The sequence below is a fragment of the Narcine bancroftii genome, chromosome 5, assembly GCF_036971445.1.
Source record: "Narcine bancroftii isolate sNarBan1 chromosome 5, sNarBan1.hap1, whole genome shotgun sequence".
NCBI classification, from domain to species: Eukaryota; Metazoa; Chordata; class Chondrichthyes; order Torpediniformes; family Narcinidae; genus Narcine; species Narcine bancroftii.
Genome location: NC_091473.1, coordinates 85,346,562 through 85,360,372, shown reverse-complemented (window position 1 = coordinate 85,360,372; position 13,811 = coordinate 85,346,562). Strand labels below are relative to the sequence as shown.

General features: G+C 39.3%; 1 protein-coding gene across 1 annotated transcript in view; it reads right to left on the bottom strand.

The window, feature by feature from the left end:
- The window catches only part of hmcn1 (hemicentin 1), a 538,964-nt gene that overhangs the window by 98,720 nt on the left and 426,433 nt on the right, over positions 1 to 13,811 (bottom strand). Inside the window, exons 73-75 of the mRNA XM_069942357.1 lie at positions 6,326 to 6,467; positions 3,048 to 3,175; positions 2,231 to 2,387 (exon numbers count right to left, since the gene is read on the bottom strand). Coding sequence (XP_069798458.1) covers positions 2,231 to 2,387; positions 3,048 to 3,175; positions 6,326 to 6,467 — 427 coding nt within the window. The remainder of the gene's footprint in view (positions 1 to 2,230; positions 2,388 to 3,047; positions 3,176 to 6,325; positions 6,468 to 13,811) is intronic.

The window sequence follows — 13,811 nt, the reverse complement described above, 5'->3', positions numbered from 1 at the left end:
AATACCTTTATCAAATCTCCTCTCATTCTTCTAAGCTCCAGGGGAAAAAAAATTCCTAACATGTTTAACCTTTCTTTGTAACTCAGTTCCTGAAGTCCAGACAACATCCTAGTAAATCTTCTCTACACTCTTTCAATCTTATTGATATCTTTCCTGTAGTTAGATGACCAAACTGCACACAGTACTCCAAATTTGGCCTCACCAATGTCTTAGAACATAGAATATTACAGCACGGTACAGGCTTTTCAGCTGTCCATATTGTGCCAACCCATATATTCCTACCAACATTTAAAAAAATGGTATAAATCCTTTCTACCTTGTAGCCCTCAATTTATCTTTCATCCATGTGCTTGTTTCTTAAAAGCCCCTAATGTTTCAGACTCCACCACCACTCCTGATATCTCCCCTGAACTTTTCTCCCTTCAATTTGTACACATGTCCTTTGGTGTTGGTTATTCCTGCCCTGGGAAAAAGGCATTGACTGTCCACCCTTGTTCATGCTGCTCAGAATCTTATAGACCATGTACAACTTCACCAGAATATCCCAATACTTTGATTTATGAAGACCAATATGCCAAAGCTCGCTATCTACCTGTGACACTACTTTCAGGGAACTATGTATCTGTATTGTTATGGGCCCAGAGGACCTCAAAACCCAGCAGCAATAGAAATTCACTAAGACAAATGGTTATTTAAATGAAAGTTGCTTTGAATTATCTTTAAACATGAAAACAAGATCAAACTCTAACTTATTACTATTAACCAAACTTAACCCCCTTCTAATTCTAAGTGCACATGTATGTAATGCACATGTATGTAAACCTCCAATCTTTGTGTGTAAGTTCAGAAAAGTTATTTGATTCACAGTCCAATCTCACTTATTTCTTATACAGTGCACAGAATTTAACATTTATGAAGTTCACCAGGCTTTGGTGGTTGAAAGGTAAATGGTTACCACTCAGGAAGGTTCTTGTCGGTTTTCAGAGAGAGATTTGTTGCTCGTTGGACACCCACACAAACTGATTCCTTCCAATCAGCCACTTCAGTGTCTTGAAAAAGAAACTTACCCCATCAGGGTTTTCCAGATGATAAACTCTTTCTTTCAAGTCACCACAGAGTTCATTTTTTTTCTTCCCTTATCTCAAGTGAAACCTTATGCAGCCAGTCCTCTCCTCTTTTATGGACTACAAGGGCTTTGAACAGGTTGAACTAAGAACTCACAACCCATATTCAAAATGGGATTTTTCCACAAGCTTGCCAGCTTGTCATGTTCCAGTCCCAGCTGCTGCTGCTGAACTGTAGAAATGATCTTTCTCTCTCTCTCTCTCTCTCACACACACACACACACACACACAAAGAAAACCACATGAACTTCTTAGAACAGCCAACTGCACTCGGACAGACTGTGGCATCAGAACTAATCTTCCGAGTCCATTCATCTGTTGCTTTCCAAAACAATAATCCATTACTCCACAGCATGTCCAATTAACACCTACTTGTGAAGTTTCTATAGACATTCATTGCAAAGGCACCCGGAGCCTGGACTATCTGGCTTGAGCAGAGCTCTGGCATTTTAAATGAGATCTGTGTTGTGAAGTGTTTGCAACTTTTTGTGACCTAACTAAAAAAAACCCCACAATTTATCTCCTTTAAAACATATCTATATACAATATAAAATAGAATATAATCTGTCACAGTATTCCCAGATCCCTCTGTTCTACTATACTCTTCAGTGCTCTACCATTTACCATGTATGACCTCACACCTCACAATTGTCTGCATTAAATTCCATCTGCCATTTTTTCCATCCCATTTTTCCAGTTGGTTTAGATCACTGCAAGCTTCAAAAACCTTCCTCATTGTCCACAACACCTCCATTCTTTGTGTCATCTGCAAACTTGCTGACACAATTTTCCACATTATCATCCAGCTCATTGCAGAGAACATGGGAGAGATATCCAAAACAAGATATACATTAACAGGAGATATGAAGGGAAATCTTTTCATTCGGAAGGTGTTAGAATCTGGAAGAAATTGCCTGAGTGATTGGTGGTTAATGGGATGCCTGGCATGGGGACAGTACGATGAAGGGCCTATTGCTGTGCGATAATATTTTTTGTCTTTATTTAATGAAAAATGGCACTAAAAATATTTTATAATAAAATAGTCAACATTGTAATTACTTCAAGGGCAAATTTTATAATTTTTCATGATAAGGAGGTTTCATCACCTGTACATATTCTGATTCTGATCGGTGTTGAGCAGGCGTCCATTCTTTTTCCAGCTGACTGTCGGCTTTGGGATACCAGAGGCTTCACAAGCCAGCATGGTCTGAACATTGACTAGAACAGTGATATTGCTGAGGCCAGGAGCAATGGATGGAGGAACTGGAAGAGATCAGAAAATGTTTCTAACTAGGACAAAATAAACCTGCGAATTATGATTATATAATGAATGCTACAATGGAACTGTGTAGCTCAGTTGCATGAATAGGTAAAATGTGGACTATTTGGCTCTGATAATTGAATATCATCAATGAACAATAGGATAATAATTTAACATAAATAATCCTTATGTATTGTAAGTGAATAAGACCACACTTTCTGCTACATAGGCACCTTTGTTTTGCATCTATAATTTGAGAAGACAGTTAACTAGCGACACATGATATAATAAACATACAAAATAAAAACAGAGAACAACATCATGCAACATTTGTGGAGAGATAAACAGAAATAGCCTTTCAGATCAGTGACTTTTCATCTGAACACAGAAGTTAATACATTCCAGGAAAATGAAGCAGCATTCACAAACAGAACTAAAATAGCTGATACACGAAGCTTGAACCTCAAAGCTACAAGTTAGCTTTTATAATGAAAATTCATTGCAAACGTTAACAGTTGATTACACATTAAAATAACTGGTCATCTGTTTTGAAACTAGAAACACTATGTAGATGTTTATGAATTTTAAGACGAATCACAGCAAAGCAAATAGGATCTAAAATGCAAACAATAATCTGAGCCTATGATTTGAAAAACAATTACCGTAGATTTGTACGTCAATTCTCCTCCGAGCTGTTCCAGCTGTGTTGGTTGCCATACATAGGTAACGGCCTGTATCCGTTACTTGAGCTGAGGCAATATGCAATGAACCATCTTCTGAGAAAGAATATCTAGTCAAACAAGATACAGGGATTACATTTAAATAGGAAATTGTACAGTAGTTTCATTAATGCCTCTGCTTTGTGTACCATTAGATTACTTTTTGATTGTAAAAACAACTATGAGCATTTATTCAACAACAAGTTGCAAGGTCTTGCAAACCACAACTGCCTGGAGAGATGCACAAAAGACTGACAGGATGCAAGAAACTGCAAGAAAACAATTAAAGAAATCAGGAGGATGAAAAGAAGACATGAGGTTGCTTTGGCAGATAAGGTGAAGCAAAAATCTTAGGGCTTCTGGAGTTATATTACAAGGAAAAGGATAGCAAGGGATAAAATTGGTCCTCTTGAAGATCAATGTGATCAGCTATATGGAGCCAAAAGAGAAAAAGGAGATCTTAAATGAGTTTTTTTTTTGCATCTGTATTTACTCAGGAAATGGGCAGAGTCTCTCTCGGGAAGTGAGGCAAACAAGCAGTGAAGTCATGGTTCCTATAGAGATTAAAGAGGAGAAGGTGCTTGCTGTCTGAAGGCAAATAAAGGTGATAAAATCCCCAAAGCCTGACAAAGTATTCCCTCAGACCTTTAGGGAAGCTAGAGTAGAAATTGCAGGAGCCCTGGGGGTATATTTAATGTGCCTTTCGCCACAGGTAAAGTGCCGGAGGATTGGAGGGTGGCTCATGTTATTTTGTTGTTTAAAAAATGCTCTAAAAGTATTCTGAGAAATTGTAGGGCCATTAAAGTCTCGTCAGTAGTGGGTAAGCTATTGGAAGATATTCAAGGAAATCGGCTATGCAAGTATTTGGATAGACAGGGAGTGATGAGAGAGAGTCAACATAGCTTTTTGCATGGTAGGTTGTGTAAAACCAAACATAGGGTTTTTAAAGGAGGCTACCAGAAAGGTTGATAAAGGTTAGACTGGGAATATTGTCTGTATGGACTTTCATTAGGCCTTTGATAAGGTCCCAAGTGGGAGGTGAAACAGTTGGGTTCAGTCGCTCTGTGTACATGGTGAGGCAATAACTTGGATTTACAGGAGAAACAGGAGAGTGGTTGTGGATGATTGCCTCTCTGATTGGAAGTCTGTGACATGGTGTGCCTTAAGGATCAGTGCTGGGATAAACTGTAGTTTATCATCTATATCAATGATCTAGATGATAATGTGGTAAATTGGACATACATTGAGGTGTAGTGGACCATGAAGAAAGCTTTCAAAACTTGCAATGGGATCTGCATCAGCTGTAAAATTGGGCTGAAAAATTACAAATGGAATTTTATACAGACAAATGTGAGGTTTTGCCCTTTGGAAGTACAAACCAAGAACTAACATACACAGTAAATGGTAGGCCCATGAGCAGTGAGTTAAAACAGAGGGATCTGAGAATACAGATACATAATTCAGTTAAAATGGAGTCACATGTGGATAAGGTTGTAAAAAGATCTTCTGGCACATTATCCTTCATAAATCAAAGTACTGAGTATAGGATTTGGGATGCTATGCTGAAGTCATATAAGATTAGGCCAAATTTGGAGTATTGGATACAATTTTGGTCACCTATTTGCAGGCAGGATTTCAATAAGCTTGAAAGATTACTGAAGAAATTTACAAGGATGTTGCCTATATTTGCAAAACTGAGTTACAGGGAAAGGCTAAACAGATTAGGGCTTTATTCCCTGGATCACAGATTAATGAGAGGAGATTTGATAGAGGTGTACAACATTATGAGGGTATAGAGCAGTGGTTCTCAACCTTTTTTTTTCCACTCACATACAACTTTCAGTATTTCCATGTCATATGTGCTCTGTGATTAGTAAGGGATTACTTAAGGTGGTATGTGAGTGGAAAGAAAAAGGTTGAAAACCACCGTTTTAATCGTACCTAATTGACTCGTTATGTGCACGGTTTCATAGCTCCAAAGGAAATGGACCAATGATAATTTTTCTCAAGCAAAATATTTCAGTAACAATTGGGTCTAGAGCAGTGATTTTCAACCTTCCCTTCCCACTCACATATCACCTTAAGCAATCCATTACTAATCACAGAGCTCCTAAGGCATAGGGAATACTTAAAGAAAAAGGTTGAGAACCACTGGTATGGAGTAAATGTAAGTAGACTTTCTCCACTGAGGTTAGATGAAATTAAAAACCAGAAATCTTGCGTTAAGGGGTGAAAGGGGAAAATTTTACAGAAAACATTAGAGGAAACTTCATACAGAAAGTGCTGGGAGTGTGGAACAAGCTGCTAGCTGAATTGGTAAATACAGGCTTAATTTTGACACATAATAAAAAAAATTGTAATGGTACATGGATAGGAGGGGCCTGGAGGGATATGGTTTGGGTGGGACTAGATAGAAAAATAGTATGGCACAGGGCCAAAGGACCTGTTTCTGTGCTGTACTGTTCTATGGTTCTAGGATGCAAATGAGCTTGTGATTTCCACCATAACGTGCACATTTTCTGACTGGAGATCATGCAGTTTCCAAAATGATCCAATATATAAAATTCTGCCCTCTGTTTTAAATAGGGGAATTGGGTGGGGATGGATAAAAGTGGTTATGCCACCCAATTAGTAATCCAAATCTCTTCAAGAATAACTCAAAGTAGGGAGGTTTAAATAGCACCATGGTGGTCTGAGAATTGACCATTTAATTTGTAATTTTACAAATCTGGGAAAAGCCCATTCATCATTAAAAGTAACACAGTTGTACCAAAAATCTACAGGAATTGTAGATTTGTGGTCTGCCCTTTACGTGACCCACACCAATGCTGTTGACTCTTCTTTCTGCAGTAACTTTCCAATCCTGCAATACTTTTGTTCAGCAAAGCCATAAAAAACAAGGATTGTAGTGCACTAAATGGACTGTTGTGATTGAGATGAAATTGTTTCTTATTAATCCTTTTTCTGGAGAGTGACAGGAAACAGAACTACATTATGTTCAGTCAGCAGATTCCAGTTGGCCTTGAGACACAAAAAAAATATCCATTAAGATCTGGGCAACTGGTAAAAGCTGCAAATGCTTTGTGAATTGCATTATTGTCTAATGAGGGACTGAAGGTTAAAAAAAATCTGAAATCATTAAAATTGTGCTCAGTATTTCTTTAGAAAACTATGACATCACAGTCAAAACAAACAGTGTACACAACAAAATAATTCCTGACCGCAGGTTGCTTGCTGAAAGAATGACACCATCCTTTCTCCAGGTGACTTGGGGAGTTGGTACCCCACTCACCACACATTCAAGCACAATGGGCTGGTTCACGTGGGCAGTCAACATCTGTGGAGCTTTGATTGTTGGAGCAACTGCATGTTAAAAGCAACAAGACATCAATAATTGTATAGAATGTTTAGAGCAACAACATTTGAAAATATTTTTTAAAAAAAGTCTTTTTAAAAATAAGTGCCTTTCACATTTAGTAGAGATTAAACCATTGAACAGGACATTCTCTGCATCTTTAAAATTCACTTTAGCATTTGGTGCACACAAGTTATTTTATTTTATAGTTTTGGAAAAGGACCTTCAAAAGTGTGTTTCTGAAGATAAGCATAGACAATTGATTAATAAAAAGTTTCATTATAATACATTACAAACTTATGGGACAGAGAAAGCTATTATTAGAATGAGGCAAAGATACTATGAATTAGGTGAGAGATCACATAAAGTATTAGTTTGGCAATGAAAAGGGAAACAGACTTCAAGAATAATTAATGCAATTAAAAAATATACCAATGTAATTATATAAGCCTCAAAAAATAAATGAATCCTTTAGAACTTTCTGTATGAAATCAAATACTTTGGAATCTTTTGGAGTTGAGCCAAAATAAATAATTATTTATCACAGATAACATTGCCTAGGCTAAGTTTAGGAGAACAAATTGAACTTGATTCTCTGTATACTGAGGCAGAAGTAAGAGAAGCAATGAGTTATTTGCAAAGTATAAATCCCCAGTGGAAGATGGTTTACCATCTGAATTTTATAAAGAATTTAAGGATTTACTAATTCCTATATTTATGCAAGTACTTGGCCTGGCTTCACAAACTTCTACTCTTCTAGAATTGCTCTTGATGGCAATAATTACTGTGATTCCTAAAAAAGGATAGAGGCCCTCACCTTATAGACCTATCTCATTATTAAATGAGGATTATAAAATAGTAGCAAAAATTTTGGCAACTAGAATAATTTGTTACCTAAATTAATTAATATGGACAATCTTTGTAAAATGTAGCTAGACTGCTTAGTATAATTCATCTAGCACAAAAAAAAACTGATTTGAGTGTTGCAGTGGCTTTAGATGCAGAAAAGGCATTTGATTGATTAGAATGAGTTTTTTTTGTTTAAGGTTTTGAATTTTGATCAAATTTATAAATTGGATTAGATCACTATATAATAGCCCTAAAGTTAAAGTAGTAACAAATGTACAAGTGTCTATGCCATTTAAATTAACGAGATCAAGTAGACAAGGTTTTCCTTTATCACCAGCTTTATTTTAGGCATTAAACTAGTTGCCCAGGTAATTCGCTCTGATTTGAAAATTAAGGGTTTTAGGGTGGGCCAGGAGGAATATAAAATGAGTTTATTTTAATATATTTCATTGACCCTGAATCATCTTTACGAAGACTATATGCCCAATTGGAAGTATACAGAAAACTTTCAGATAATGTAATAAATTGGAATAAAAGTGAAATTACGCCATTGACAGTATTTAATTATATTCAATGTCAGAGGGATACACAGTTTAAATGGCCAAAAGAAGGTATTAAATATTTGGAATACATCCAAATAGCAATCTGAAGAATTTATATAAATTGAATTATTTGTCTTTGCTTAAAAAAGATTGAGGAAGATTTTTAAAAATGGATAAATTTACCTATAACTTTAGTTGGAAGGGTGAATTGTATAACAATGAATATATTTCCAAGAATACAATATCTTTTTCAGATGTTACCAAATATTAATATCTCAATTTTTTTTGGAAGAATTAAATAAATAAGTAAGGAAATTTCTTTGGAAAGGTAAAGTGGCAAGAGGTTATATAGAGAAGTTAATGTGGAAATACAAAATGGGAGGTTTACAGCTTCCTAATTTTAGAAATTATTATCGAGCGGTACAGATATCTCTTGCTTCTTTTTTTGAAAATAAAAAATAGGCATGGGTTAATATAGAATTGAACAAAATAGGGTAGAAGGAAGCTGTTGGGTATATGACCCTATGTGTCAGTAGCCATGTATATGACCCTGTGTGTCAGTAGCCATGTTAGTCTAATAGAAGTAAAGGATGAGAAAGCATCATGTCTCCGAGTCTTAATTGTGTGAGTGCATACACAACAGTGGTGACGAGGAATGAAACGAACCATACACATATTCCATGCACCAACTGTAAGAAAGAAAACAACAGAAGAATTGTAGAAAATGACTATCTAACAACAGCAACAAATTTCCGCCAAAAAATCAAAGTGAAAACATGTCAAGATGGTGGATGGAAAGTTCGGGGAATTCAACAAAGTAGAAGAAAGTTGGGATAACTACATCAAATGGTTTAACCACTACTGCATAGCCCTCAATATTGTGGTAGGTCCAGTAAATCACAAACATGCCCTCTTCCTCAGTATAATGGGCAGCAAAACATTCAACCTCTTTAAGACCTTGCTATCCCAAGAGGATCCAGGGATGAAGACATTCAATGAATTATGCACAGCTCTAAGGAACCATTTAAGCCCCAAACCACCAGTTACAGCAGAAAGACAATGATTCTATGAAAGGAGACAAGGACCAGAAGAAACAGCAAGTGAATATTTGGCATTGTTGCGCAAACTGGCAGAACGCTGTCACTTTGAGCACTTTCTAAATTAGGCAATGCGAGACAGATTAGTGATGGGGCTGGCAAATTGCCAAGAAAGGCAAATATTATTGGCAATGGATGAAGACATTACATTACAGATTGCATACAGGGCTGCCTGCAGCTCTGAAATGGCAGATAAAAACTTGAATGTGGGTCAACCAGACCTACTGGTTGGGAGGTCTTCCCACCAACAATGCTACCGTTGTGGGAAATACAACCACCAACCAGAAAACTGTTTCTTCAAAAATTCTTAATGCAACCATTGCAAAAGAAAAGGACATATCAAAGGTAAATGTTCACTTCTAAAGCACAGATGGTCTGCAAATAAAGAGGCAGTTAAAGTCAAAACAATTGCAGAGAGAGAGAGAGAGAGAGAGAGAGAGAGAGAGGCAACCTAGCAACGACGATGATAACAGCCCAATGGCTGACCTTCAAGCTCCTGAAATTTCAGCTCCTGAGATATTACACATCTGAGGAATAAATGGAGGAAACACAGCAATCTTTATATAGCTAAAAATAAATGGACATCCCCTGAAGATGGAATGAGACACAGGGGCAGAGGTGTCCCTCATGACATTACATGCAAAGGAACGCTTGCTACACACCTTCCGGTAAAAGCAACTGAAATAACTCTAAGATCTCTTACAGGAGACAAAGTGTTTGGAAAATGTACGGTCCAAGTACAATTCAAACAACAACAACCAAAAACACTCTCTCTCTGCATTGTAGATACCCAGGGACCAGCTAGTTTCGGAAGAAACTGGCTACAACACATTCACCTTGACTGGCTGGAAATCAATTCAACACAAAATGGACACCTCCCAGCCAGAACTCAACCAAATCCTCAAAAACATGCAGTGGTTTTCCAACAGGAATTGGGGAAAATCAAAGGTGTTCAAGCCAAACTGCAATTAAAAGATAATGCAGAACCAAAATTCTTCAAAGCCAGAACAGTCCCATTTACTATGAATGGAAAAATTGAGGCTGAATTAAACAGACTAAAACATGAAGGCATATTAGAACAAATTCTTTCTTTGGCTTGGCTTCGCGGACGAAGATTTATGGAGGGGGTAAAAAGTCCACGTCAGCTGCAGGCTCGTTTGTGGCTGACCAGTCCGATGCGGGACAGGCAGACACGATTGCAGCGGTTGCAAGGGAAAATTGGTTGGTTGGGGTTGGGTGTTGGGTTTTTCCTCCTTTGCCTTTTGTCAGTGAGGTGGGCTCTGCGGTCTTCTTCAAAGGAGGCTGCTGCCCGCCAAACTGTGAGGCGCCAAGATGCACGGTTTGAGGTGTTATCAGCCCACTGGCGGTGGTCAATGTGGCAGGCACCAAGAGATTTCTTTAGGCAGTCCTTGTACCTTTTCTTTGGTGCACCTCTGTCACGGTGGCCAGTGGAGAGCTCGCCATATAATACGATCTTGGGAAGGCGATGGTCCTCCATTCTGGAGACGTGACCCATCCAGCGCAGCTGGATCTTCAGCAGCGTGGACTCGATGCTGTCGACCTCTGCCATCTCGAGTACCTCGACGTTAGGGGTGTGAGCGCTCCAATGGATGTTGAGGATGGAGCGGAGACAACGCTGGTGGAAGCGTTCTAGGAGCCGTAGGTGGTGCCGGTAGAGGACCCATGATTCGGAGCCGAACAGGAGTGTGGGTATGACAACGGCTCTGTATACGCTTATCTTTGTGAGGTTTTTCAGTTGGTTGTTTTTCCAGACTCTTTTGTGTAGTCTTCCAAAGGCGCTATTTGCCTTGGCGAGTCTGTTGTCTATCTCATTGTCGATCCTTGCATCTGATGAAATGGTGCAGCCGAGATAGGTAAACTGGTTGACCGTTTTGAGTTTTGTGTTTACATCCGGTACCGCACGGATGGCAGTCTCTTCAATCTGAGGCGCCTGCAAGCTCACACCAAGACACAAGAGAAACTTGTCCGTGAACTACTCTTTGCAGATGATGCCGCTTTAGTTGCCCATTCAGAGCCAGCTCTTCAGCGCTTGACGTCCTGCTTTGCGGAAACTGCCAAAATGTTTGGCCTGGAAGTCAGCCTGAAGAAAACTGAGGTCCTCCATCAGCCAGCTCCCCACCATGACTACCAGCCCCCCCACATCTCCATCGGGCACACAAAATTAGAACAAATACAAAACAGTGATTGGGCAGCGTCCATCGTACCCGTACGAAAAGCAAACAGTGAAATTCGCATTGCAATCATTACAAAATCACCACCAATCCATCACTCAAAATACCCGAACACCCCATGACCAAGGCAGAAGAATTGTTCCAAGTGCTAAACGGAGGACAAAAATTCACAAAACTAGATTTGTCACAAGCATATCATCAGATAGAATTGGACAAAAAAAAAATCAAGGGAATATGTGATAATCAATCCCCATCTGGGACTAGTCACCTACACTCCTGCCTTACGGAATTTCAGCAATACCTGAGATTTTTCAAGTAACTATGGACAAGTTATTACATGGACTCTCAGTTGGGTGTTACCTAGATGATGTCATCATCACAGGCCGAAACGACAGTGAACACTCACAAAACCTTGAAAAGGTTTTAACTAGACTACAACAATATACGATTACGAAAAGGCAAATGAGTCTTCATGCGCCCCTCAGTAACATATCTTGGGTTTACAATTGACAATGAGGGGGTGCGAATGAATCCAGCAGGGACAGAAGTCTTTCGCAATGCCCCATACCCAACCAACAAATCAGAATTACACTCCTTCCTAGGACTTGTTAATTACTATTGAAAACATATCCCTAATATGTCTACGCTATGCAGCCCACTAAACCAATTACTCAAGGAAGATCAAACATGGTATTGGAACACAGAAACTAAGAATATAGTCGATCAACTAAAGGAAATACTAACATCAACAAATAAGGTGCTGATCCACTACGACCCTAGTAAAGAAGTTACACTAGCTGTGGATGCTTCACCAGTGGGACTAGGAGCAGTACTATCACAAATCACAGAAAAAGGTGAGCAACCAGTAGCGTATGCTTCGCGAACATTAACCACAAGCAAATGCAATTACGCCCAACTAGAAAAAAAAGGATTGGCAATAATTTTTGGTGTAAAAAAATTCCACCAATATCTTTATGGAAAAAAAATTCACCTTGTTCACAGACAACAAGCCTCTTAGTTTAATCTTGGGGCCACACAAAGGTATACCAGTATTAGCTGTGCCCAGAATTCAAAGATGGGCCATGCTACTAGTGGCAAGTGGTATGATACAAAACATAAACCAGGAACACTCAACAGCCATGCAGATGCCTTATCACATATGCTGCTACCCAAGACAGAACAACAAGAAATTATTAAATGGACAGCAGAGGGAGCAGCCATCAACCAAGAACAACTTCAACAGCTGCCCATTACAGCCCAGATGATCACAAAGGAAACCCGAAAAGAGGCAACATTAAGCAAGATCCTATACTACACCCTTAATGGGTGGCCCGAATCTGAAGTCATTCCAGAAGATCTAAAACCTTACCACACACGCTGCCATGAACTATCAGTTGAAGAAAGATGTTTACTATGGGGTACCTGTACAATTCCAGCCAAATGGCAAACTACCATGTTATCAGAACTGCACCACAACCATCTGGAAATGGTACAAATGAAGGCACTGGCCTGGATGCAGGTCTGGTGGCCCTCCATAGACAGAGACATTAAAACAACAGTGAGAGAATGCAAAGTATGTCAGTCAATGCAGCCAAAAAAAGCCCCAAGCTGAAGCTAACCCATCGAAATGGCCATCCAAACCCTGGCATCGGATCCACGTAGACTTCGCTGGACCATTCATGGGTGAGACTTTACTAAAAGCTTTGGACACGCACTCTCAAAGGCTAGTAGTTTCACAGCTGAAAAACACCTAAGCAGATCCCATGATTGACTGTCTATGAGCTATCTTTGTCATTTATGGATTGCCTCATTAATTAGTTATGGACAATGGGCCTCAATTTAAATCAGAACATTTTAAAAAATTTATATGCGACAACAATATCAGACATATTTTGTCCACATCCTATCACCCAAGTACTGATGAGAAGGCAGAACATTTTGTACAAACATTCACAAAAACAATGAAAACCATGAAACTTCTAAATGCCTTCTGGACACACAAAATTGCAGATTTCCTATTGGGATACAGAAACACGTCACATTCTACCTCAAAATGCACCCCAGCAGAACTAACGTTTGGCCACAACCTGCAGATCAGGCTATCCACAGTTCATCCAGATCTGGGTCTCCAATTGCAAAAAATCAGTATCACCACAAACCTCACCTAGAACATTGGAAGTGGGCAAGAGAGTTCTGGTACAAGATTATAGACGATATAAAGACCCATGGGAGGTAAGAATAATCTTACAAAAATTGAGCCCCTGCTCATACTCTTTTCTAGTGGGGCACAGATTGTGGAAGCGACACATTGACCAATTATGAGCATTGACTGACACTAAGGTCCATGAACTGGAAGAGGTGGAACCAGACCTTCCGTGGCCTGCCCAGACCATCCCACCCCTTAGGCTGAGTGGGGGGGGGGGGTGGGCGGCAGAGGTAGTTGCAGAGCAGTCCAGTGATGAGTCCAGCAACTGAGGCACGAGGCCAGAAGAGCAGTGAAGACAGGCAGTCACCGCCGAAGGTCAGTGAAGGCAGGCAGTCGCTGCCGACTCGACTGCCAACTCGACTATCTACAGGTCCCGAGCAAAGACTGGCACAGCAAACCATGCTGAGGTGGTCCAAGAATGAAAGAAGACCACCTGAATGCTTTAAGGTCTATGTGCCCTGATTAT